At 40.0% G+C, this 22,984-nt stretch overlaps 1 protein-coding gene across 14 annotated transcripts in view; it reads right to left on the minus strand.

Moving 5' to 3' along the window:
- The window catches only part of PAK1 (p21 (RAC1) activated kinase 1), a 269,840-nt gene that overhangs the window by 64,097 nt on the left and 182,759 nt on the right, over positions 1-22,984 (minus strand). For 11 of the 14 annotated variants that reach the window (XM_063728215.1, XM_054526060.2, XM_054526055.2 and 8 more), the window contains one exon: positions 9,776-9,986. In XM_063728215.1, coding sequence (XP_063584285.1) covers positions 9,776-9,965 — 190 coding nt within the window. In that variant the 5' untranslated portion in view covers positions 9,966-9,986. The remainder of the gene's footprint in view (positions 1-9,775; positions 9,987-22,984) is intronic. The other 3 variants (XM_054526052.2, XM_054526061.2, XM_009246858.4) reach the window with 1 other exon arrangement.

Below are 22,984 nucleotides of genomic sequence, written 5' to 3' on the forward strand. Positions count from 1 at the left end.
TTTAAAAATCCAAAATGTAAGCTTCTTGAGGATCAAAATTACCACTTCCAATTACAATCACTGTACTTCTGAATTTCAATACAGCACATGGCTTACTTAGTTGAAGAACACTCTAGAAAATATTAGGGAATGGCCAGGGCATGGTGGCTCATGCCTGTAATCCCAGCACTTTGGGAGGCTGAAGCAGGGGGATCACTTGAAGTCAGGAGTTCAAGACCAGCCTGGCCAACATGGCGAAACTCCATCTCTACTAAAAATACGAAAATTAGCTGGGCGTGGTGGCACATGCCTGGAATCCCAGCTACTCAGGAGGCTGAAGCATGATAATAGCTTGAACCAGGAGGCAGAGGTTGAAGTGAGCTGAAATTGTGCCACTGCACTCCAGCCTGGGTGACACAGTGAGACTGTGTCTCAAAAAAATAAAGAAAGAAAATATTAGGGAGTGACTCTAGAGATCATGATCCCATTCCCTGAGGAAAGAGGCCCAGGGACGTAAGTTGACTTGTCCTGATTCACAGAGCACATGACTGTAGTCGACCTGATCAAGTCTTTCACTCTTTATTATACTCCTGATTCCTACTGAGATTTGACTAGAATCAACTACTAACTGAAATAACAGTTTAACATAGATTAGACGTGGAGTACAAGAATAGCAATGACTTGGTTGAAGTGGGAGAGGAGAGAAGTAAAAGGAACAGGAAAATCTAGGTGGCAGGATTTAGCTTGGATACTGTGTAATTTTTTTTTTTTTTTTTTTTTTGAGACAGAGTCTCACTCTTGTTGCCCAGGCTAGAGTACAATGGCGTGATCTCAGCTCACTGCAACCTCCACCTCCCCAGTTCAAGCAATTCTCCCTGCCTCAGACTCCCAAGTAGCTGAGATTACAGGCGCCCACCACCATACCCAGTTACTTGTTGTATTTGCAGTAGAGACAGGGTTTCACTATGTTGCCAGGCTGGTCTCGAACTCCTGACCTCGGGTGATCCACCCACCTTGGCCTCCCAAAGTGCTGGTATTGCAGGCATGAGCCACCGCGCCCCGCCTGGTACTGTGTAATATTTAGACTGAGTATTCACCAGTTGGGGATCACCAGCAGAAAACAGGATTCAAGAGGCAGGAATACAGGAGAGAAATGGAGAAGTCATACAGTCCCAGAGCCACCTGGAACCCAATTAATCCCTTCTTGGAAGTAACAATCATCCCCTTCACCTGTGTACAGCCCTTCACCAAGCTCTGCCAGTCACTGTCTCACTGGCTCATCACCACAAACCCAGGAGCTAAACAGCTGAGGTCAGGGAATTAAAAGAAATTTCTGTTAGTGGAAACAATCTCAGAGGAAGGATTCAGTATTATTTTTGCCAGTAACTCACTGGGTGACCCAGGGAAAGTCTGAGTTTCAAGTCTTCAATCTGCAAAATAGGATAATGGTGCATGCTGTGTGTACAGATGAAGGTAAGTAATAAACCACCCTTCTGGAGAAGATAATACCTGAAAGAAGTCATAAAGGATGAATAGGGGTTAGCCAGACCAAGATGGGAAAGGGCATTTCCAAAAGAAACAGAATAAGCAGAGGCCAAGAAAAGTAAACAGTGTGATCTTTCTTCCATCTTTCCACCTGCTCAGAAAGTCAACCAAATTTCATAAACTGTTACCAGATTCACAAAGCACATGACTACAGGCAGGGAGGCACTAAGAGCTTTGGACTGAGGGAAGACATAATGGAGAAAATAAAGCAAACCTAGGATCCTGATGGTCCCATATCCCAGGGCTATAGTATCCCTGGGACTACTGCTGCGGTTGCAAATTTTTTTATGATGACTGGAAGTATGTCTACAGGAATCTGATGAAAACTTATGTCTACACAAAAACTTGTATGTGCATGTTCACATTAGCTTATTCATAATAGTCAAAAAGTGAAGGCAACCCAAATGTCCCTCAAGTGACGAACAGATAAAATGTAGTACATCCATATACTATTATTCAGCCATAAAGAGAAATGAAGTCCTGATCCATGCTACAACATGGATGAACCTTGAAAACATTATGCTAAGTAAAAGAAGCCAGTCACAAAGGGCCATATACTGTGTAATTCCATTTATATGAAATGTCCAGAATAGGCAAATCCATAGACAGACAGTAGATTAGAGGTTGCCAGGGGAGAAGGGAGAAATGAGGAAAGACTGCAATGAGTGTGAGGTTTCTTTCTGGAGTGATGAAAATGTACTGGAATTAGTTGTAATGGTTGTACAATCTTATGAATATACTAAAAACCACGGAATTGTATATTTTAAGATGGTGACTTGTATGGCATGTTAATTATATCTCAATTTTTTTTTTTAAAAGTGAATGTAATTTACTATATTAAGAAAATAAAGAAGAAAATATATCTAATCGATTCAATTAATGCAGAAAAAAACATTTGCTGAAATGTGATATCAATCATGATTAGAAACTCTTAGCAAACTAGGATTACAAGGGAATTTACTTAATCTAATAAAAGGTAATTGCCAAAAACTCTGGAGCAAACATCATACTTAATTCTAAAATGCTGAAAGCTTTCCCTGAGATTAAAAACAAGAGAAGGGTATTCCTCCTCACCACTTCTATTCATCATAGTACTGAAGGTATTAACCAGTGCAATTAGGCAAGAAAAAGAAGTAAAAGGAGAAGGATTACAAAGAAAGAAAAAGAACTGTTACAATTTACAGATCATGTGCTCATGTACGTGAATACAGAAAACTCAATAGAAAAACCTTCATGTCTCTGAGTAGGTAAAGATTTCAAAAATAGAACCACAAAGCATTAGAAAGGAAATAATAAATTTGACTATATTAAAATTCTATCTCACATCATGCCAAGCATCTGTCTAAGATTACAGGGGAATTTACTTAATCTAATAAAAGCTAAGAGCACAGTAGAAGATATTTGTAACATATATAACTGACAGAAGACTTATATCTAAATAAAGATTCCTACAACGATGCTAAGAATTCTTGGCTGGGCGCAGTGGCCCATGCCTGTAATCCCAGCACTTTGGGCGGCCTTGGTGGGCGAATCACCTGAGGTCAGGAGTTCAAGACCAGCCTGGCCAACATGGTGAAACCTGGCCTCTACTAAAAAATACAAAAATTAGCCAGGCGTGGTGGCAGCTGCCTGTAATCCCAGCTACTCGGGAGGCTGAGGCAGAGAGAATTGCTTGAACCCAGGAGGTGGAGGTTGCAGTGAGCTGAGATCGCGCCACTGCACTCTAGCCTGGGCAACAGAGCGTGACTGTCTCAAAAAAAAAAAAAAAAATTCTTTAAGTTACAGGAAATATATGTGCTTTGTAAACTAAAGACCTTTATAAACATGAGTTGTCATTAATATAAAAAACTGTTAGGTTTCTCAGCCCATTCATTAAGACAGAGAAACTGTGGTTGAGGTGAGAAAGAGGAAAGAATCATCTTGATTTCATGTATCTAGAGATCTTGGGATTAAGAAAATAAAGCGGGAAAAGAAGCTTCCAACCTCACCCATCCCAACTTTAACCCTATCTTTGACCTAGACCACTTGGCTTTCTGATAGCATGGGAAATGAGGCTGACACTGCAAAATCCCATGTCTTGGTATAGCCATCAAAGTTTTAGCACAAATCACTGGCCTTTTTTAAAAAAATTATTTTTAAGCAGCACCTCTCATTGGCTCCACTGAGCTAATCTGAGCTCAAGGCAGTAAAACGTTCCAAACTTGGAGAGATAAACACTGACATAGTCCAATGTTAAAATTAACTTTGCTAAACTCTTCCCAAGCTCAGAGAATTCCACTTTGCTTGTGAAAATGCAGCCAGAAAAAGATTTCAAACTAAATGCTGAAAGACTTCTTAGAATAAACCAAAGGCTCCAGATCCTAACCACAGGAACCAGGCTTTCCCACATGGAATTCTGCAACTCAGCATCACCTATTACAGACCCTCAATTACAGCTTCTCTTTCCAATCACTTATGCATCCCCCGGGCACATACTGAGGCCATGCTAGAGAGGTCAGCATTAGGTAATGCCCAAAGACATTCTACCCACTGGCAGCTCAAATCTCAACCATTGCTGCAGCCTACAGATCATTCTTCTTTCTCATCTCCCAAAAATCTCTCTAGAGACCCAAGACAACTCCTCTAGAAATTCTGACTCCAAAGGTCTGGATGGAATGCAGGTATCAGTATTAATTAATTAATTAATTATTTTTGAGACAGAATTTTGCTCTGTCACCCATGCTGGAGTACAGTGGTGTGATCTCAGCTCACTGCAACCTCTGCCTCCTGGGTTCAAGCAATTCTCCTGCCTCAGCCTTCTGAGTAGCTGGAATTACAGGTGCCCACTACCACGTCCAGCTAATTTTTGTATTTTTAGTAGACACAGGGTTTCACCATGTTGGCCAGGCTGGTCTCAAACTCCTGACCTTAAGTGATCCGCTAGTCTTGGCCTCCCAAAGTGCTGGGGTTAAAGGTGTGAGCCACCACGCCCAGCCTTTTTTTTTTTTTTTTTTTTTTGTAATGGAGTTTCACTCTGTTACCCAGGCTGGAGTGCAGTAGCATGATCTTGGCTCACTGCAACCTCTGCCACCCAGATTCAAGCGATTCTCCTACCTCAGCCTCCCGAGTAGTTGGGATTACAGGTGCCTGCCACCACAACCGGCTAATTTTTGTATTTTTAGTAGAGACAGGGTTTTGCCATGTTGGCCAGGCTGGTCTAGAACTCCTGACCTCAAGTGATCCGCCCGCCTCGGCCTCCCAAACTTCTGGGGTCACAGGCGTGAGCCACTTGCACCCCGCCCTGTATTTTTTAAAAGCACCATAAGTGAGTCGAACGTGTAATCAGGGTTGAGAATAACTAAGAGAGATAGTTATGTTACAATGGAACAGATAATTTAGGAAGACTTAGTTCCATACCCAGCCCTCCCACTTTCCACTTGTGAGACCTTGAGCAACTTACTTTTCTCTAAGCTTTAGCCTCCCCAACTAAAAATGAGTTGTTGTAGGTATCAAATAAAACAATAAATGAGGTTTCCATTTTTAAAAAACAAACCTCCTATTTGTATTGCATTTTAGTTTAGAAAATGCTTTTATATCTACTATGTCAAATGACAAAAGCCTACTAATGATATAGGATGAATGGGAAGTGAGGATATTGGAATGAAATTTTAAAAAAAATCAGAGTTAACAAATGTCAGTGGCTGGACTCAATCTATGTTATAAGTCCAGTTCCAGACATAACTCTATGCAGCTGGTATAAATGCTCAAATACTACATGAAGGGCATATACCACTTCAAAGACTACCAACACTGCTGTGTATCCTTATAGGACTAAGTTGAGTAGCTTACTGGTTGATCAAAGGCTCCAAACAAAAGAAAAACACCTCAGACTTCTTTCATTTTGATGTGTGCATTAGTTATAGCCATCAAGGGTCTTAAAGCAAAGGGATGAAACCTATGTGCCCAGGGCAAATATAGAAAATCTATAACCAAAGGATGAAAGATTGTTAGATCATTTTGCGAGAACTTCTTATAACTCTGTATGTTTTCTACCTCTATGCTTTCAACCTACAGAGATGCAGTTTTGATCTTGAGGCTATGAGATGTATTTTCAGATCAGATTTAGCCTAGGGTTACTTAGATTTAGCCTAGGATTTTCTACAGCTGTATCATTGAATAAAGTACTTTACAATGGCCTAGTTTCTTTTCATCTATATAGACAAGCCTGATCTAACCACACCTTTGCAATATCTCATTTATGTAATTATAGGATTCTATTTTATTTTATTTTATTTTATTTTATTTTTTGAGACGGAGTCTCGCTCTGTCGCTCAGGCTGAAGTGCAGTGGCGCAATCTTGGCTCACTGCAAGCTCCGCCTCCTGGGTTCACGCCATTCTCCTGCCTCAGCCTCCCCAGCAGCTGGGACTACAGGCACCCACCACCACGCCCAGCTAATTTTTCGTATTTTTAGTAGAGATGGGGTTTCACCGTGTTAGCCAGGATGGTCTCGATCTCCTGACCTCGTCATCCACCCGCCTCGGCCTCCCAAAGTGCTGGGATTACAGGCATGAGCCACTGCGCCTGGCCAATTATAGGATTCTAAAGCTAAAAGAAACTGCACAGGCCTACTGCTCTCTCTTCTTTTCTAGATGAAGGCACTGACGTCTACAGAGAAATAATTGACCCAAATCAGACAGCCAATTTATGGAAGAACCAATACTATAATCCCAATATCTAGACCCCCACTTTCCCATTTAGCACATAAGATTGTCCCTTCAGGTTCCAATGATGTCTGAAGGCTCTGCTTCCATCTGCTGTTTCAGACAGGAATCTTCTTTTTTAAAAATCAGCTTTATTGAGATATAATTCACTTATCAAACAATTCACCCATAAAGTATAAAATTCAATGGCTTTTAATATATTCAGAGAGCTGGACAGGTATCACCAAAATCAATGTTAGGACATTTCATTGCTACCAAAAGAAATCCCACCCCTCTTAGTAATCATCTCCTAGTTTTAATTGCCTCTGCCTCTCTGCAGCCCTAGGCAACCGCTAATCTACTTTCTATCTATGAATTTACCAATGCTGGACATTTCCTACAAATAGAATCATACTATATGTGATCCTTTGTAACTGGCTTCTTTCACTTAACACAGCATTTTCAAGGGTCATCCATGTTATGGCATGGATCAGAACTTCACGTCTTTGTTACCAAATATTTCATTGTATGGATATTCCACATTTTATTATTTACCTATTCATCAGCTGATGGGGTATTTGGGTTGTTTCTGCTTTTTGGCTATTATGAATGCTGCTATAAACATTCATGTACCACTGGTAACTCTATGTTTAACCTTTGGAGGAATTGCCAGACTGTTTTCCACAGAGGCTGCACCATTTTACATTCCCACCAGCAATTATGAGGGTTGCAATTTCTCCACATCCTCACTAACACTTGTTATTATCTTTTTTATTATAGCCATCCTAGTGAGTGTGAAGTGGTATCTCATTGTGGTTTTGATTTGCATTTCCCTGATGGCTAATGATTTGAGCATCCTTTCATGTGCTTCTTGGCCATTTGTATATGTTCTTTGGAGATATGTCTATTTAGATATTTTGCCCATTTTAAAATTACTTGTCTTTCAGTTGTTGACTTGCAATAGTTCTTCTTCACATATTTTAGATACAGGCCCATTATAAAATATGTAATTTGGGAAATTTTTCTCCTTTCTGTGTGTTACCTTTTTGCTTTCTGGATGACGCCCTTTGAAACATAAATGTTTTTAGTTTTGATGATGCCTACTGGATGAGAATCTTATTACCTTTCTAGTTTGAGTCAGCAAGAACAATTTAAACTTTTTAATTTAAAAAGTCCTGTTTCACTACATGTAGACACTTGGGCTGAAAGCCTATTTATTTATAGGGATCAAGAACACTGGTTGATAAGATACAATATTAAAAATAAATACACATCTAAATTGAGGGATAAACAAAGTGGCTATATATGTGGCAGAAGATTGCAGGGCATATAACACTGCCTCAGATCATAGCCCTTGTACCAAGGAAGTTGGCAGCTACTATATGAATGAATTAGTCAGGAAATCAAGGTTAAGCACCTTACCCATATCTTTTATTTTATTTATTTATTTTTTTTTGAGATGGAGTTTAGCTCTTGTTGCCTAGGCTGGAGTGCAATGGCGCAACCTTGGCTCACTGCAACTTCCGCCTCCCGGGTTCAAGTGATACTCCCGGCCTCAGCCTCCTGAGTAACTGGGATTACAGGCACTTGCCACCATGCCCAGCTAATTTTTTGTATTTTAGTAGAGATGGGGTTTCACCATGTTGGCCAGGCTGATCTTGAACTTCTGACTTCAGGTGATCCACCCGCCTCAGCCTCCCAAAGTGCTGGGATTACAGGCATGAGCCACCACACCCAGCCTATTTTATTTTTTTAAGACAGGATCTCACTCTGTCACCCAGGCTGGAGTGCAGTGGCATGATCACAGTGTGCTGCAGCTTCAAATTCCCAGGCTCAGGCAATCCTCCTGCCTCAGCCTCCCAAGCAGCTGTTACTACAGGCACACACCACCATGCCCGACTCCTTTCTTTTTTTTTTTTTTTTCAGTAGAGACAAGGTCTTGCTATTTTGCCCGGGCTAGGGCAAACTCCTGAGCTCAAGTGATCCTCCCACCTCAGCCTCCCAAAGTGTTGGGATTACAGGCATGAGCCCCTGTGCCTGGCCTTCTTTTCTATCCAAACCCACCAAACCCATAGGGAAGGGAAGGTGGAGTAGAAGGATTCATACACATAACGATATAAGCCCAATGTACTCATTAAAAGTCCTTATTATTTCTCATTTCACTTGTATGACATTTACAATACGTGAGATCTGCTTATAAGACATATCTATATAAAGACACTACAAATGCAATGTGTCCGAAATTATCATCTTCCCTGCTCTCCAATCACCAACACTCCTAATTTGTTCCTTCTTTCTATGTTCCCTATTTGGCTAATGACACTACCATCTACCATCTCCCCTGATCCGTAGTTAGGCAATCATATTTTTCTACAACCTGAGATATTTTCCGCAATCCACCATTGTGCTTGTTGTATCTGCCCTACTGTTTCAGAATCTCAGTTCTGATTTTACCATGTAGTCTACTAGCTATGCCTCCCAGTTTCTATTCATCAACAAAGGAGTAAAGAGACAGAGACAAAGGAGTAAAGAGACAGAGAACTAAGATTCAAGTACCTTCTGTGTGGAAGGTAATCTATTAGGAACTTTGTATGTAGTCTTCACAACAACCCTGTGAAATGATATCTCACTTTTAAAATAGGAAACTAAATAAAGGTCAAAGCAGTTAACTGACATGCCTAAGATCAGAAAGCTGGTAAGTGGTGACCCAGCTCCATCTAAACCAGAAGCTCATGGTAACTACTTACACACAGAAAGCCAGTATCTTTAGCATGCCATAAGAACAGGGCCCACAAATATAAGGAGAACTTTACTTCAGAGCAACAGCCATTTAAATCAACATTTTTGGTACCAAACAAAAGCCATCTTTTGTTGTGGACACCAAAACCTTTATTTTACAACCTTGTCTACAAGGATCTTGGTGACTTTTTCATATACACTGTTAAATCAACAGTGTGAAAATCAGTGTTAAAATCAACACTATTCATCATATGATTACTCTTCTATAATAGAAGTTTTATCAATAAAAAGGAAATGAGGCTGCCCAGGATAATTTATTCATAGTAAACTCATGCTGAATGCTAGTTATCTCTGCATCCTTTTCTCAGCTGTTACTTGCCATTCTTACTGATACATAGTCCCCAAACCTGAAAGTGGGACCAGGAAGCTGGAATAAAGAAAAGGCAATCAAGATTTTGGAAAGAAAACATTTCCAATTGAAACTAACTTGGGGGGAAAAAATTCCAAATAAAGACATTTCAATTTTTCTTACATTTTGTGACTTCATAAACAGTTTAAGAATTTAAAAATAAATAAATCACTTCAGATTGTCCCAAATCTGGCAAGAGCATAATTATTCTCTTACAGTTTTGCTCAGATATAGTTAATAGAGTATAAAAATAGGTCTATTTTCCACTTTGCTTCAGCCACTGTAGGGAGAAAGAGAAATATTTAACCAGAAAAAAAACATTAAAGGAAAATTAAGTCAAAGACAACAGATCTTTTATCCACGTTACCCAAAATAATTTTTTTAAAGCATACAAATGATGAGAAGAAAATCAAATACTATACTTTTATCTCCAGGTAAGATGGATCGGTAAAATCGGTCCTTCTTTTTCTTCTCCTCTGGGTTTGGAGGCAGAGGTTTAGAACCATGGTTTAGGGTTCCAGCATCTTTGCTGCCGGCTCCAATCATAGTGCTGGTATTTCTCATCGGAGGGGCTGGGGGTTTGTCTTGAATGTCTAGGCCGTTATTTGACATTGTCAGCACCAGCAGCAGCTACTAGAATCAGAAATAAGAACAATATAACTCTTTTATTATTTTTGACCAAAAGGAAACACATGTTAAAAAATTGCAAAGAATCAAAATTATACAGCCCTTCCTTCAGGGTCTAGCTCAAGTCCTTCCACTGCACACCATGATATTGCTAACACTCACTGATGTAAATACCTACTATGTGCCAAGCACTAATGAAAAATCACAATATCTTGCTTTTCTTTGCATTCCCATTCCGAGACATTGAAAAGCACGGAAAACCATTATGATGTAGTTGAAAGCAGAAATTTGGCCTAGCAAAAACTAAGTGTGAATCCCAGTACCACTTACTAACTTTAGAGAAATTATTTAACCTCTTAGGTTTCATTTATTCATCTATGTGAAGATTAAATAAAACTGCTAACAGCATTCCACATAGTGAGTTCTCAGCCAACCTCTAATTTTATAACCTTAGACAAGTTACACTTTCCCTCTTGGGAATGGACTGTATCAAGGGTCAGCAAAGCTACTGTTTTTATAGATAGTTTTACTGGAACACAGCCACACCCATTCATTTATAAATTGTCTATGGCTTTTTTTTACCTGATGCTGGCAGAGTTCAGTACTTGCAACAGAGATTGTATGTCCACAAACCTAAACTATTTACTATCTTGCCCTTTACAGCAAAAGTTTGCTAACCCCTGAGACTATATAATCTCTCCAGTGTCTCCTTCCTCTGAAATTCTACCTTGTTCTTTAAAAAAAAAAAAAAGAGAGAGAGAGACACGGGATTCTTGCTCTGTTACCCCAGGCTGGAGTGCAGTGGTACAATCATAGCTCACTGCAGCCTCAAACTCCAGGGCTCAAGAGATCCTCCCCACTCAGCCTCCAGAGTAGCTGGGACTACAGGCATGCGCCACCATGCCCGTCTAATTTAAAAAAATTTTTTTAGAGACAAGAGTCTCCCTATGTTACCCAAGCTGGTCTCAAACTCCAGGTCTCAATCAATCCTCCCACCTCAGTCCTCCAAGCAGCTGGAATTACAGGCGAGAGCCACTGTGCTTGGCTTTCTTCTTCTAAATATAAAATGGTCAATGCAGTAACCATCCTGTCCTATATGGTGCAAAATTTACTGGCAAAATCTCCACTACTTCTGAGAAACAGTAGAATAAAATCTAAAAGATAGGGGATAGGACAAGCGCGGTGGCTCATGCCTGTAATCCCAGCACTTTGGGAGGCCAAGGCAGGCGGATCACTTGAGGTCAGGAGTTTGAGATCAGCCTGGCCAACATGGTGAAACCCCCTCTCTACTAAAAATACAAAAATTAGCCAGGTGTGGTGGCGGGGGCCTGTAATCCCAGCTACCAGGGAGACTGAGGCAGGAGAATCACCTGAACGTGGGAGGCAAAGGCTGCAGTGAGCCAAGACCGCACCACTGTACTCCAGCCTGGGTGACAGAGGGAGACTTTGTCTCTACATAAATAAATAAAGATGGGGGGGGGGGGGAGGATTCCCTATCACATTATCAATAGTTTTAATGAAAATGTTATTACCTTAAAATAAATAAATGTCCCTGACAATGGATACATATGAATGTATCCAGAGTTAAAAATATTTCTCATTAGTTTTCCATGCTGCAGTAGAAATTATACATTTAACCATGACTATTTAAAATATAAGCTCTTTGGAGTTAAACACAACAGTGCTTTAGAGAATAATGGGTTCAAAAAACCAGCATAATAATTACCAAGAGCTTTTAGAAATATAGATATCCTGGCTTGGCCCCCATAAATTTTGATTTAGAACAGCTGAGTTAAGGCCTAATTCTGTATTTTGAAAATTAGTGATTCCAATGCCAGTCAGATTTGAATACTACTGCTTTAGACATCAATTACTTAAAATACTATGAATAAAATCTATAGGAGTTTTTTTTTTTTTTTTAACAATTTCCAATAAAGAACTGATCCCCCCACATCCAGCTTTTTCCTCAATCCTTTATCCAGGAGCTGTCAGTAACCTTAGAGCACACTACTCTTCTACTTTTAAAACCCTTCACTGGCTGGGCACAGTGGCTCACGCCTGTAATCCCAGCACTTTGGGAGACCAAGGCGGGCGGATCACGAGGTCAAGAGATTGAGACCATCCTGGCCAACATGGTGAAACCCCATCTCTACTAAAATGCAAAATATTAGCTGGGCATGGTGGCGCACGCCTGTAGTCCCAGCTACTCAGGAGGCTGAGGGAGGAGAATCGCTTGAACTCGGGAGGTGGAGGTTGCAGTGAGCTGAGATCACGCCACTGCATTCTAGCCTGGCAACAGAGCAAGACTCTGTCTCAAAAACAAAACAAAACAAAATACCCTTCATTGATATCTCAGGATAAAAGCTGATGTTTTTAGCTTGCTTTTAGAGGCCCTCTGTTATTTGACCAAATGCACCAATTAGCTTCATTTCCCACCACTACCACTCCAACTTCCCTTACACTCTATCCACACCCAACTTCTCCAGCTTCTTCAAATATCCCATAGCTTTTGCACTTCTATGCTTTTGTGCATGCTGATCCTTCTGCCTAGAATACCAATTTCCCTATGCTTCAACTATGAATTCACTCATCCTTCAAGGTTTAATTCAATTGTTATTTCTTCCATGAACCCATTTGGAAATGTGTCCTCATCACTTCAAGAAGTTAGGTGCCCCCTCCTCCATATTCCCAAAGCAATGGGTAACTTTCCAGGTTATCCCTTTTATTATTGCTATTATAATTGTTTACAGGTATATCTTCCCTGGGAGCCAGAAAGTTCCTCAAATGTTGGGCCCAATTTTGTCATCTTTGCAATCCAACAATGCTTTATATAGTATCTGGCTCATAGTGAACTCAAATATTTTAATTAATCAAACTTTGCATAAAGATATATACCTTGCCTTTAGGAAGTTTAGTACAGATAAAATTCAAGGTCCTTCACTATCTGACATCGACCTACCTTATCAACTAAGCCACTACACCTAGACACAGCCTAATTCAAACTAATTCAAACCTCAGAAATCTGTTCCACTGTACTTGTATTCTTATTTACTTATACACACAGACACACACACAAACACACACCCCAACGTGTTTCCTGTCAATGATTTCTCCCTTCTCTGACTGATAAAAATCTTACTCATCCATCAAGGCCAAACCCTAAACCCACTTCTTTGCATAATTCATCCTGACCCACCTTTGGCAAACCAACTGCTCCTTCTCTTTCTGAACAAAAGAAATCAAGCAAGCAAGGACAATCTTGTTAATGCAGATTAACTCTGATGTGCTTTTTATCCATTTCTTCCAGTTTCTCTTCCCAGATTTACCTTTGTTTTCCCTCCCAACTGTAACTCAAGTCCCTCAGCTCCCCCAAGAGAACTTTTACTGTCTCAGTTCTCAAGTGTACCTTCCCACTCCAGGCTGCCAGTTCCAAAATTACACTCCCTGCAGCCATCTGATACTCTAAGTCAAGTCCTTCCTTGCCTCCCAGGTCCTTCAACCAACAGCTTCATTGAATGTAACTCCATTTCAGGCCCACAGCCCATGATTATGCCAAGAAAGGTTTCATCAACCTTCCTGATACAGGCTTTTCTCCATTTCTCAGTCCTTTTACTATGTTTGGAGAATTCTGTGGTAGATCTTCACTTTCAAAGAGATTCCATTATTACTTAAAACCTAAAATATGCACTGGAATCTAATATTTCAATTATTTTACTACATTCCAGCCTAGGTCATCCAGCCTATGCTTGAAAAGTTGCAATGACAGGAAATCTAAAATCTCCAAAGACTGTCTCTTCTATCTTCAGCCATCTCATTTAATGAGTTATCACTTATAATAAGCTCTTACACTGCATTGCAATAATTTGTTTACACATTTGCTTTCCCTTTCACCCCTCTCCCCTGCTAGACATAGACTATAAACACCTCAAGAACAAAGTTCATGTCCTATGTATTTCTCGATCTGCAACACCATGCCTGGCACAGAACAGGTGATCAATAAAGATTTGTTGAATAAACAAACGAATGAATAAACAAAGAAAAAACTTCCATCTACTAGTACTAAATCTTGTATCTTAGAGCTATTCAGAAAAGACCACTATCTCTTCCCCAGACAGAACTTTAGATACCTGAAATACTCTTTTGAGACCTCCCAAATCTATTTTCTCAATGCCAGACATTTCCAGGACCTTCAACTATACTCACAGAACACAATTTTGTGCTTTCTTAATCACTTCCTTCTGAACTTACTTAACTTAAGGTTTCTATACTACTTTCCAGCTTCCCTGCAGCCCTCCAACAAGCCCTTTCTTATAGGTTCTCCACAAGTCTTTCCTCTTTTTACCCTCATTGATCCTCCAATGGTCATTTTGTATATCTACACTCATCACAATAATTAGCACATTTTAAAACCTGTACCATTTTAAACTTTGTTTACAGGAAAACAGGTCCAAAACAACAAACATGCTCAACTTTTGAATAAGGTGAGTAAACACACCTTAATCTTCTACTAGTCTCTGTAGACCAAAAGTTTGGAAGGATGAAAAACCGATGCCTCAGAAGACGTGCTGCAATATAAAGCTAGGCATGAGGCCAACATTATAACAGCTCAGATAGCACCATTCTATCCAACCTGGACAACAAATGAATACAACAGACAGAGAGAAAGACAGAGCGATCACATTTTACCAATGCCCCAGAGGCTCAGGGAACCTAATAATTTATGAGCAACTAATTATATTGAGGCATTAATTATGAATCAACTGAATGACTCTATAATAAATGCAGGATCACTGTGAGGTTTCAAAAGGTAGGGCAATATTTTAAAAGATTACTGGAATTAAAGTCAGGAGACCCAGGTTTAAGTCCTGGCTCTGCAATTTATAAGCCATCGCCCCTGCAGAAGTCCCATCACCTGTGACCTCTAATTTGATGTTTCTCGCTATGCAGTCTCTAGACTTAATACTGGTCAAGAGGCAACCAAGGAGGGAAGTGATTTGTGCCTCTTTTGAAGCATGCTATACAAGGCATAAAGATACAGTGCTACAGCAGAAAGACGGGAAAGAAAACACTTTTCAAGTAGCCACTGTGTGTAAGGTACTTTACATACTGAATCAAAGTAGACAGGGATTCACAGAAAGAATGTGCTCACCAACAACTACCTCTTTCTACTCTTATTACCCTGGATTCCACAGTCACCGGTATAAAACAAAACCAAGTTAATCAACTATTTTAAGATGCACATAACATCAAAGCCAAAGGCTTCTTTGGAAGTCATCCAACCTGACTGCCTAATGTTACAGGTAGGAATACTGAAGTCCAGAGTGCAAGAGGAAATTACCTAAGATCACACAGCAATTTATAGGTAGAGTAGGGATAGAACCCTCTTTAAATTGACAGAAATTTTACTTATCCTTCCCAGCAAAACTCAAACCTCATCTTTTTTTAATTTTTAGTTTTTGTGGGTACATAGTAGATGTATATATTTATGGAGTACATGAGATATTTTGGACACAGGCATGCAATGCGAAATAATCATATCATAGAGAATGGGGTATCCATCCCCTCAAGCATTTATCCTTTGTGTTACAAACAATCCAATTATACTCTTTTAGTTATTTTTAAATATGCAATTGTTATTATTGATTATGGTCACCCTGCTGTGCTATCATATAATAGGTCTTATTTATTCTTTCTATTTTTTTGTACCCATTAACCATCCCTGCCTTTCCGCTAGCCCTCCACTACCCTTTCCAGCCACTGGTAACCACCCTTCTATTATCTATGTCCATTAGTTCAATTGTTTTGATTTTTAGATCCCACAAATAAGTGAGAACATGCGATGTTTGTCTTTCTGTGCCTGGCTTACTTCACTTAACATAATGACCTCCAGTTCCATCCACATTGTTGCAAATGACAGGATCTCATTCTTTTTTGTGGCTGAATAGTACTCCATTGTACATGTTCCATCCATGTTGTTGTAAATGACAGGATCTCATTCTTTTTTGTGGCTGAATAGTATTCCATTGTGCATATATACCACATTTTCTTTATCCTTTCATCTGTAAATAGACACTGTGATTGCTTCCAAATCTTAGCTATCGTGAACAGTGCTGCAACAAACAGGAGTGCAGATATCTCTTCAATATACCAATTTCCTTTCTTGTGGGTAGATACCCAGCCATGGGATTGCTGGATCATATGGTAGGTCTATTTTTAGTTTTGTTTTGTTTTGTTTTGTTTTGTTTTAAATCAGACCTCATCTTTAAACTCTCTGCCAAAGGATTTTCCAACTATACTGTTCTTGAGGTAATTCTAGCCCCTTTGTGTTCCGCTACTTCTGATTTATGATTAGTTCAGTCAAATCTAGCCAATGGCAAATATAAAAATATTATTAGCACATTTGGGCTGGACTTGACTTTTACTAAAAGTCTACCATGAGCTAAGTACCAGAAAAGATAAATGAATTCTTATTCCTCCAATCAAAAAAATATAAACAGAATATGTAAGTAAACATATATGAAAGGTATGTACACCTTTTGCTGCAGTTGCAGGTTCTTCATTCAAGTGCAGTTCAGCTTACATATAAAAATATATAAGGTGCTATGTATGCTAGAAACCAAGAATAAATAGATGAAGGAAGACAGATAGATAGGTAGATAGACAGATCATGAATAAAATATGACCTGACCCTAGAGGCTATCACCATCTAGTTAGCAGAAGGCGGAACCTAGAAAACCACAATGCCAGGCCAATTGTGAATGGTGCTGTAGAACAGTACAAACAGTAAAATGTCCAAACACACATGAAAGAAAGGTTCAATTGAATTTGAGTGATCAGTGAAGTTTCAGAAAAGAGGTGGTATTAAGAGTAGCAGCTTAAAGAACAAATAGGTCAGACTAGTGGTCTTTAACTCTAGGCTATTACAATCCCCTGTGAGCTTTTTTCTTAAAGCTCACTGGTGCTGAAGTTTTACACCAGTGCTGAAGTACTCAGGGAGAAGTATATTAATATCTGTAATTTATTTTCAAATGCATTTTTAAGAAATAAGATTAATGAACAGGGATATAACATAATATACATGTCAATATATAATGGATATGATAAAGTTAGTATATGAAAATGTTAATGGTAGGAGAATCTAGGTGGCGGGTACACAGGTATTCACTGTAAGATTCTTTCGATTTTTGAAATTTTACCTAATAAAATGTTGAGGAGGAAAACATTAATGCTTGAACTCTACCCCTAGAGTCACTGATTTAATTGGTCTGGAGTAGGTCCAGGCATTAGTATATAGTGCTTTGCCCAAAGAAAAGAGACAAAAAATGAGTGAATGATTTTCATGGAGAAAGATGATGGCAAATGCATCCAGACCACAGAATAACATAAATGTGAGATTACAGTGTGGCAGAATGCAACATAAAGGACTAAAATGGGAGACTGAAAAAGTGGGACAGTGCAGATCACAGCAGGTCTTTTATGTTCTGCACCACATAGAGCACTAGACAGAAAAATGGTCCATTCTAAGCAGCTCTAGAACTGTGCAATAAATGCCCCATGTTAAAAATAAAAGATAGAGCTTTTAATTAAAAAATAAGGTTGTGGAGAGATGACAATGAGAAAAGAGGTATTGCCTGGAGGAGGAGACCATCTGCTACCCATCTGCACTGAGGACTCAGTGATGCCTTGAGTTCACACAATGGGACTAAGCATCACAGAAGATAAATGAATTCTGGTGCTTAGTCCAAGTCACGCAATGAGACCTGGAGTTTAAGAGAGTCTTCTACACTGCCTAATAGAGTTGCTAAAATTCTACAAACAGTTTCCACAGAAAACCTTCAGGATTAATCATTTTTACAACTAGGATTTAAGCGTTATTTGGGGCTGTTTTAATAATCACTAACATTAGATCACACTTTGGAGTTTACCAAAAACTTGGAAATCTATTTGGTATCATTTTTCTCATTCATCAGTGCAAGTATTAATTCATCACCTACTGTTTGACAAGCTATGCATGAAGTGCTGAAGACAGAACAGTAAACAAGTGAGAAGAAGCAAAGTTTCAAAGATGCTGCCAGTCATACAGCTAGTGGGCAGCAGAGGCAGGAACCTGAAATTAGGCCTGTGTGGTGATACAACCACTACATCACACTACACTGCTGACTCTAGAGGCAAAGGAAAGGACTAGATAACCTCTAATATTAACTCAAGAAGAAGAAATAAAACCTGTTCCACATACTAATTACACTTCTTAGTCCAAACAGCCCACAGCAGCTGCAACTGGCATGACCAACACTCCATCCAGAACTGGGGAGTACTGTATGCCCTTGACGCCTGGTTATGAGAATCTGATCTTTAATTATATTGTGCCAGGAGGTTTTCTTTGGCAGGGGACTGGAATGCTGCAGTCTTGAATTTGCTGAGGGATGTCCTTCTAACATGTCAAAGATACTCCCACTATGCAGCCCAGCCACTTGCTCTGGTTTAGCAACAACTGCTAGAGCAACAGGGAGGAAAACTGTTGGCTGTTTCTGCGTGGTTAGGAAAGCTACTTTACTTTCTGATCTTCAGTTTCCTTTCACGTAAAACGCAAACAAGACTACCTACTTTATAAAGTTATCACGAGAATTAACAAGCATATATAAAAGCACCTAAAATGCTGCCTGGCACAAAATAAATGTTCAACAAATATTTGTTCCCTTCCCCCACCTATCTTTCTAGTTTCATCTCTACTCTTCCCTAAACATGTCATTCCAGCTCACTATGCTTTCATGTTCCTGCCTTTGCCTATGCTGTTTTCTCTGCCTAAAATGCCCCAACTTGTCTGCCAAGCAAACTCCTACTCATTCTTCAAGGCCCAACCTGACTCACTTCCCCTATGAAACCTTCACAGAAGCCCCTCACCTCTATCTTTCCCCCAAATTTAACAGATCCCACTACTTCTGCTCCTGAAATGTAATAGCATTCTATATGTACTTCTGTGCAACAATTTCCAAACTTCATTATATCAACCATAATCCATGCTTCTTGTCCTCACCAGGCCATGAATAACTCAAGGGAAAAAACTGAAGTTTGTTTAATCTCTATATCCCTAGGCTGAGCTGGTACACACCTGGTAATTAGCCAAGGTTCACTGACTAAGGCAGCCTGGGTTAGCAGAAAAAACACAGGAGCTAAAAGGATCCTGAAGAATCAGCCAGTTTTATTTTTATAAAATAAACACCTTTATTTTATGGGAACCTGGAACCTATAGGGGTATGCAATTTACCTAAGATCACTAAATGAAAGAGTGATAAAAACATGACTAGCTTCTGATTATTCTCTTGAAAACTCTCTTTCTACACTAATTACGTAATTTGAGACAGAATGAACAAGTGACTGTATCTGGGAGGCTTCCTACAATTAGAGAAGCATGAGAGGCAGCAAAGTGAAGTGGAAACGGCAGAGAAATTTAGAGTGAGGGACTGAAGTTCTCTTAGGCTGGCTCTGTACCTCTAATCCTCCCCACCCCCATCCACACCTACGCAACTTCCTCACTCCTACCACCTTGCAGACAGTCACTAGAGTTACTTCCAGAAACCAATACTTACAGGTCTTATAATCCTCTGCCTACCATCTTGGGAAATTCCTAATCTGCAACCCCAGTTGAGTTATTCCCAATAATTCAGGCAAAAATTCAAATTTAACCTTCAAACCACCAAACCTCCCATTGGATGACCTGCAATGGTAAAGTTGAAGCCCTTACAAATCGGAGAGCTGGAAGGAACCATAAAGGGGCCACTTTGTTCAACCTCCCAGGAAACAATGGAATCTATTGTACTGTCTCCTAGTTGGTTGACCTTCCAGCCAATCTCTGCCTGAACATGTCCTGATTTCCCACATTGCCAAATGCTGCCTCAATGGAAAAGTTTATCTCAAAGCGTCAAAAACCATAGCATGAAAATGGGACTGTCCTCCCTCCTCTAAAAGGTAATTAGGACTAAATCAATCAATCAGTCCTACAGTTTTCATTTACTTCAGTCATCCATGATCACTCAAACTCTCATCTCCAAACTTTTCTGTGAACCCTCTAACCTGACCAAATTCCCTCCCCCTATCATGACTCTGGAACCCTTCCACTATTCCTGCTGGAACTTCTCATTTGCCACTGGCTACACTCTTGCTCCTTTACCTTAAAAGAAATCTGGCTATGCCCTGAAGAAGAGGCTTCTCTACAAGCCCTCTCAATGGGAAGCTGTTTTCCTTCTTACACCCTACCTATCAGTGTAGTCCTTAATTTTCGGTGCCATTTCCGAACCATGTATTTATCTTCCTCTTGTAAAAACCTATATTTTCCTTTGAGTAGCTTCCACTGGCTGCTATCGCACATCTTTGCAGACTACTATTCACTTTCTGGTCACTCCCACTGAAAGGCTTTCGTTCCTGGTTCAATCTTCTTCTGAACCCCTCTAGTCATCATTCTAGGTGACTTCAACAGCCACAATGATGATCATGTCAACACCCTGGCCACTCCATTTTCTGACCTCCAGTCCAAGTTAGCCAATACTCTCATGATTACACCCAGGACCTTATCACCAAAATGTGCAACAATTCCAGTATCTAGAATGAATCATACACACTCCAGAGACAACCTTGCTCAAGAATTTCCACCACAATTCCTAGACTTCAATTTGAGCTCCAATAAACTATCCAGCAGTCCCCTGCCTTTTTTTCTCTCTTTATCTAATCATGATCCATCAAAACTACTCAAACATCAAAAACCATCAACCCCTTGCCCTTCCCTCCTTTTCCAAAATTTAACTGGCAAAATCCTAGCTTTAGGATAGTTGAATTCAACTTTCTCCCAACTGTTATTATACTGAAGCAGCCAAATGTCCTAGAGAACATTACAAAACCCAGTTAACTGCTTTCACTTGAAAGTTATGATTACCTTCTGCTTTGGTTTGAATGTGTGCCCCAAAGTTCAAGTATTGGAAACTTAATCCTCACTGCAAGTGTTGAGAGGTGAGATCTTTAAAAGGTGATTGGGTCATGAGGGCTCTGGCCTCATGAATGAATTAATGTCATTATCATAGGGGTAAATTAGTTATCAAGAGAGTAGGTTCCTGATCAAAAGGATGAGTTCACCCCCGCTTCCCTTGTTACTCTTGCTCTCTTGCCCTTCCACCTTCTACCACGGAATAACACGGCAAGAAGGCCCTCACCAGATGCAGGTACCTTGGACTTCCCAGCTCTAGAACTTTAAGAAATATGTTTCTTTTCTTTAGAAATTACCTAGTCTGTGGTATTCTATCATAGCAACACAAAATAGGCTAAGACACTTTCCTACATATGATTACCCTACCTCAATGGGAATTCAATTGGATTTTCCACTAGCCCTTCCCTTTAGCTAATGAGCTTACTTTTTCTCTTTTTTTTTCTGAGATGGAGTCTCACCCTGTCGCCCAGGCTAGAGTGCAGTGGCGCAATCTCGGCTCACTGCAACCTCCGCCTCAGGGGTTCAAGTGATTCTCCTGCCTCAGTCTCCGAGTAGCTGGGACTACAGACACATGCCACCACACCAGGCTAATTTTTTATTTTTAGTAGAGACAGGGTTTCACCATGTTGACCAGGCTGGTCTCGAACTCCCGACCTCAGGTGATCCACCCATCTCGGCCTCCCAAAGTGCTGGGATTACAGACGTGAGCCACTGCACCCGGCCAATGAGCTTACTTTCAATGAGAAAACAGAAATCTTGGAAGAACTACATCTTCCTACCCTCAAATCTATGTGCCTCCCTGTATCTGCATCCATGTTCTCCTTCTTCCTTCCAGTTACAATGAAGGAGGTGTTCTTCCTCTCATCCAAAGCCAATTCTCTCTTATCCCTGTATTCCTTCACTCCTTCTCACCTGGAATAATCTGCTCTTTCAGCTGTCAGCCTTTCCTTCTCTGTTAGATATATTCAGTCATTCAACAAACATTTATTGAGCATCTACAAAGTACCAATACTAATCTAGTTGAATAAGAGAAAGGCCTTGTGCTCATAGAGTTTATGGTCTAGTAAGAGATGCAGACAGAGAAATACACAAATATACAATATCAAGTCCACGTGTATGTGTGAATATGAGGGGGAGGGGCATGCATGGGGCATGGTACATAAGAGAAGATAATCAAGACAGGCTTCTCTGAGAAACAGTTACTTAAGACCTCAATTAAATGAGACAGCAAATCACAGTAATATCTGGAAAAGCATTTTAAGCAAAGGAGTAATAAGTACAAATGTCTTAGATGAGAATACACTGGGCATGTAGAACAGCAAAAAGATTGGCAAGACTAAAGAGTAAACAAAGAGAAATGTGGTAAGGGACTGAGATCAGAGATGTAACCAGAGGTCAGACAGTGTGGAACTTTATAGGCCACAATAAATTTGGCTTTTGCAGCAAGTGTGGAAAGACACTGAAGGGTTTTGAGCACTGATCTGATTTATGTTTTTAAATAGACCACTCTAGCAGCAGAGGAGAACAGGCTGCCGGGGAACAATGCAGCAGTGGAGAGACCATTAAGGAGTTATTGCAATAATCCAGGTGAGAACTAATGATGGCTTAGATGATTGGCAATAGGGGGAGAGAAGTAATTCAAAGGCAGATACATTTTGAAAGTAGAGTCAAATGATTTAAAGATTAGATACAGCATGTGATAAAAAAAGAAAAATTAAGATGGTATCTAAATTTCTGGACTGATCTGAGAAATACTGGATGAACATAAACAAGTTTTGGTGTCTCCTATTCAAAGACAGACAGACACACAGACACAGACATACACACACACAAACACACACACACCCTTCCCTTGACACCCACATCCTCCTCCAAATACCACTTATTTCTCTGCTCCCCTTCAGAGCAAAACTTCTCAGAACAACTGTCTACTTAAACTATCTCCACTTCCTCCCCTTCTGTTTGCCAACTAACAATCTACCATTTCATCAAAAGCAGTCTTGTCAAGATTATCAATTATCCCCATCTT

This window comes from Pongo abelii, chromosome 9, assembly GCF_028885655.2.
Source record: "Pongo abelii isolate AG06213 chromosome 9, NHGRI_mPonAbe1-v2.0_pri, whole genome shotgun sequence".
In the NCBI taxonomy this organism is placed as follows: Eukaryota; Metazoa; Chordata; class Mammalia; order Primates; family Hominidae; genus Pongo; species Pongo abelii.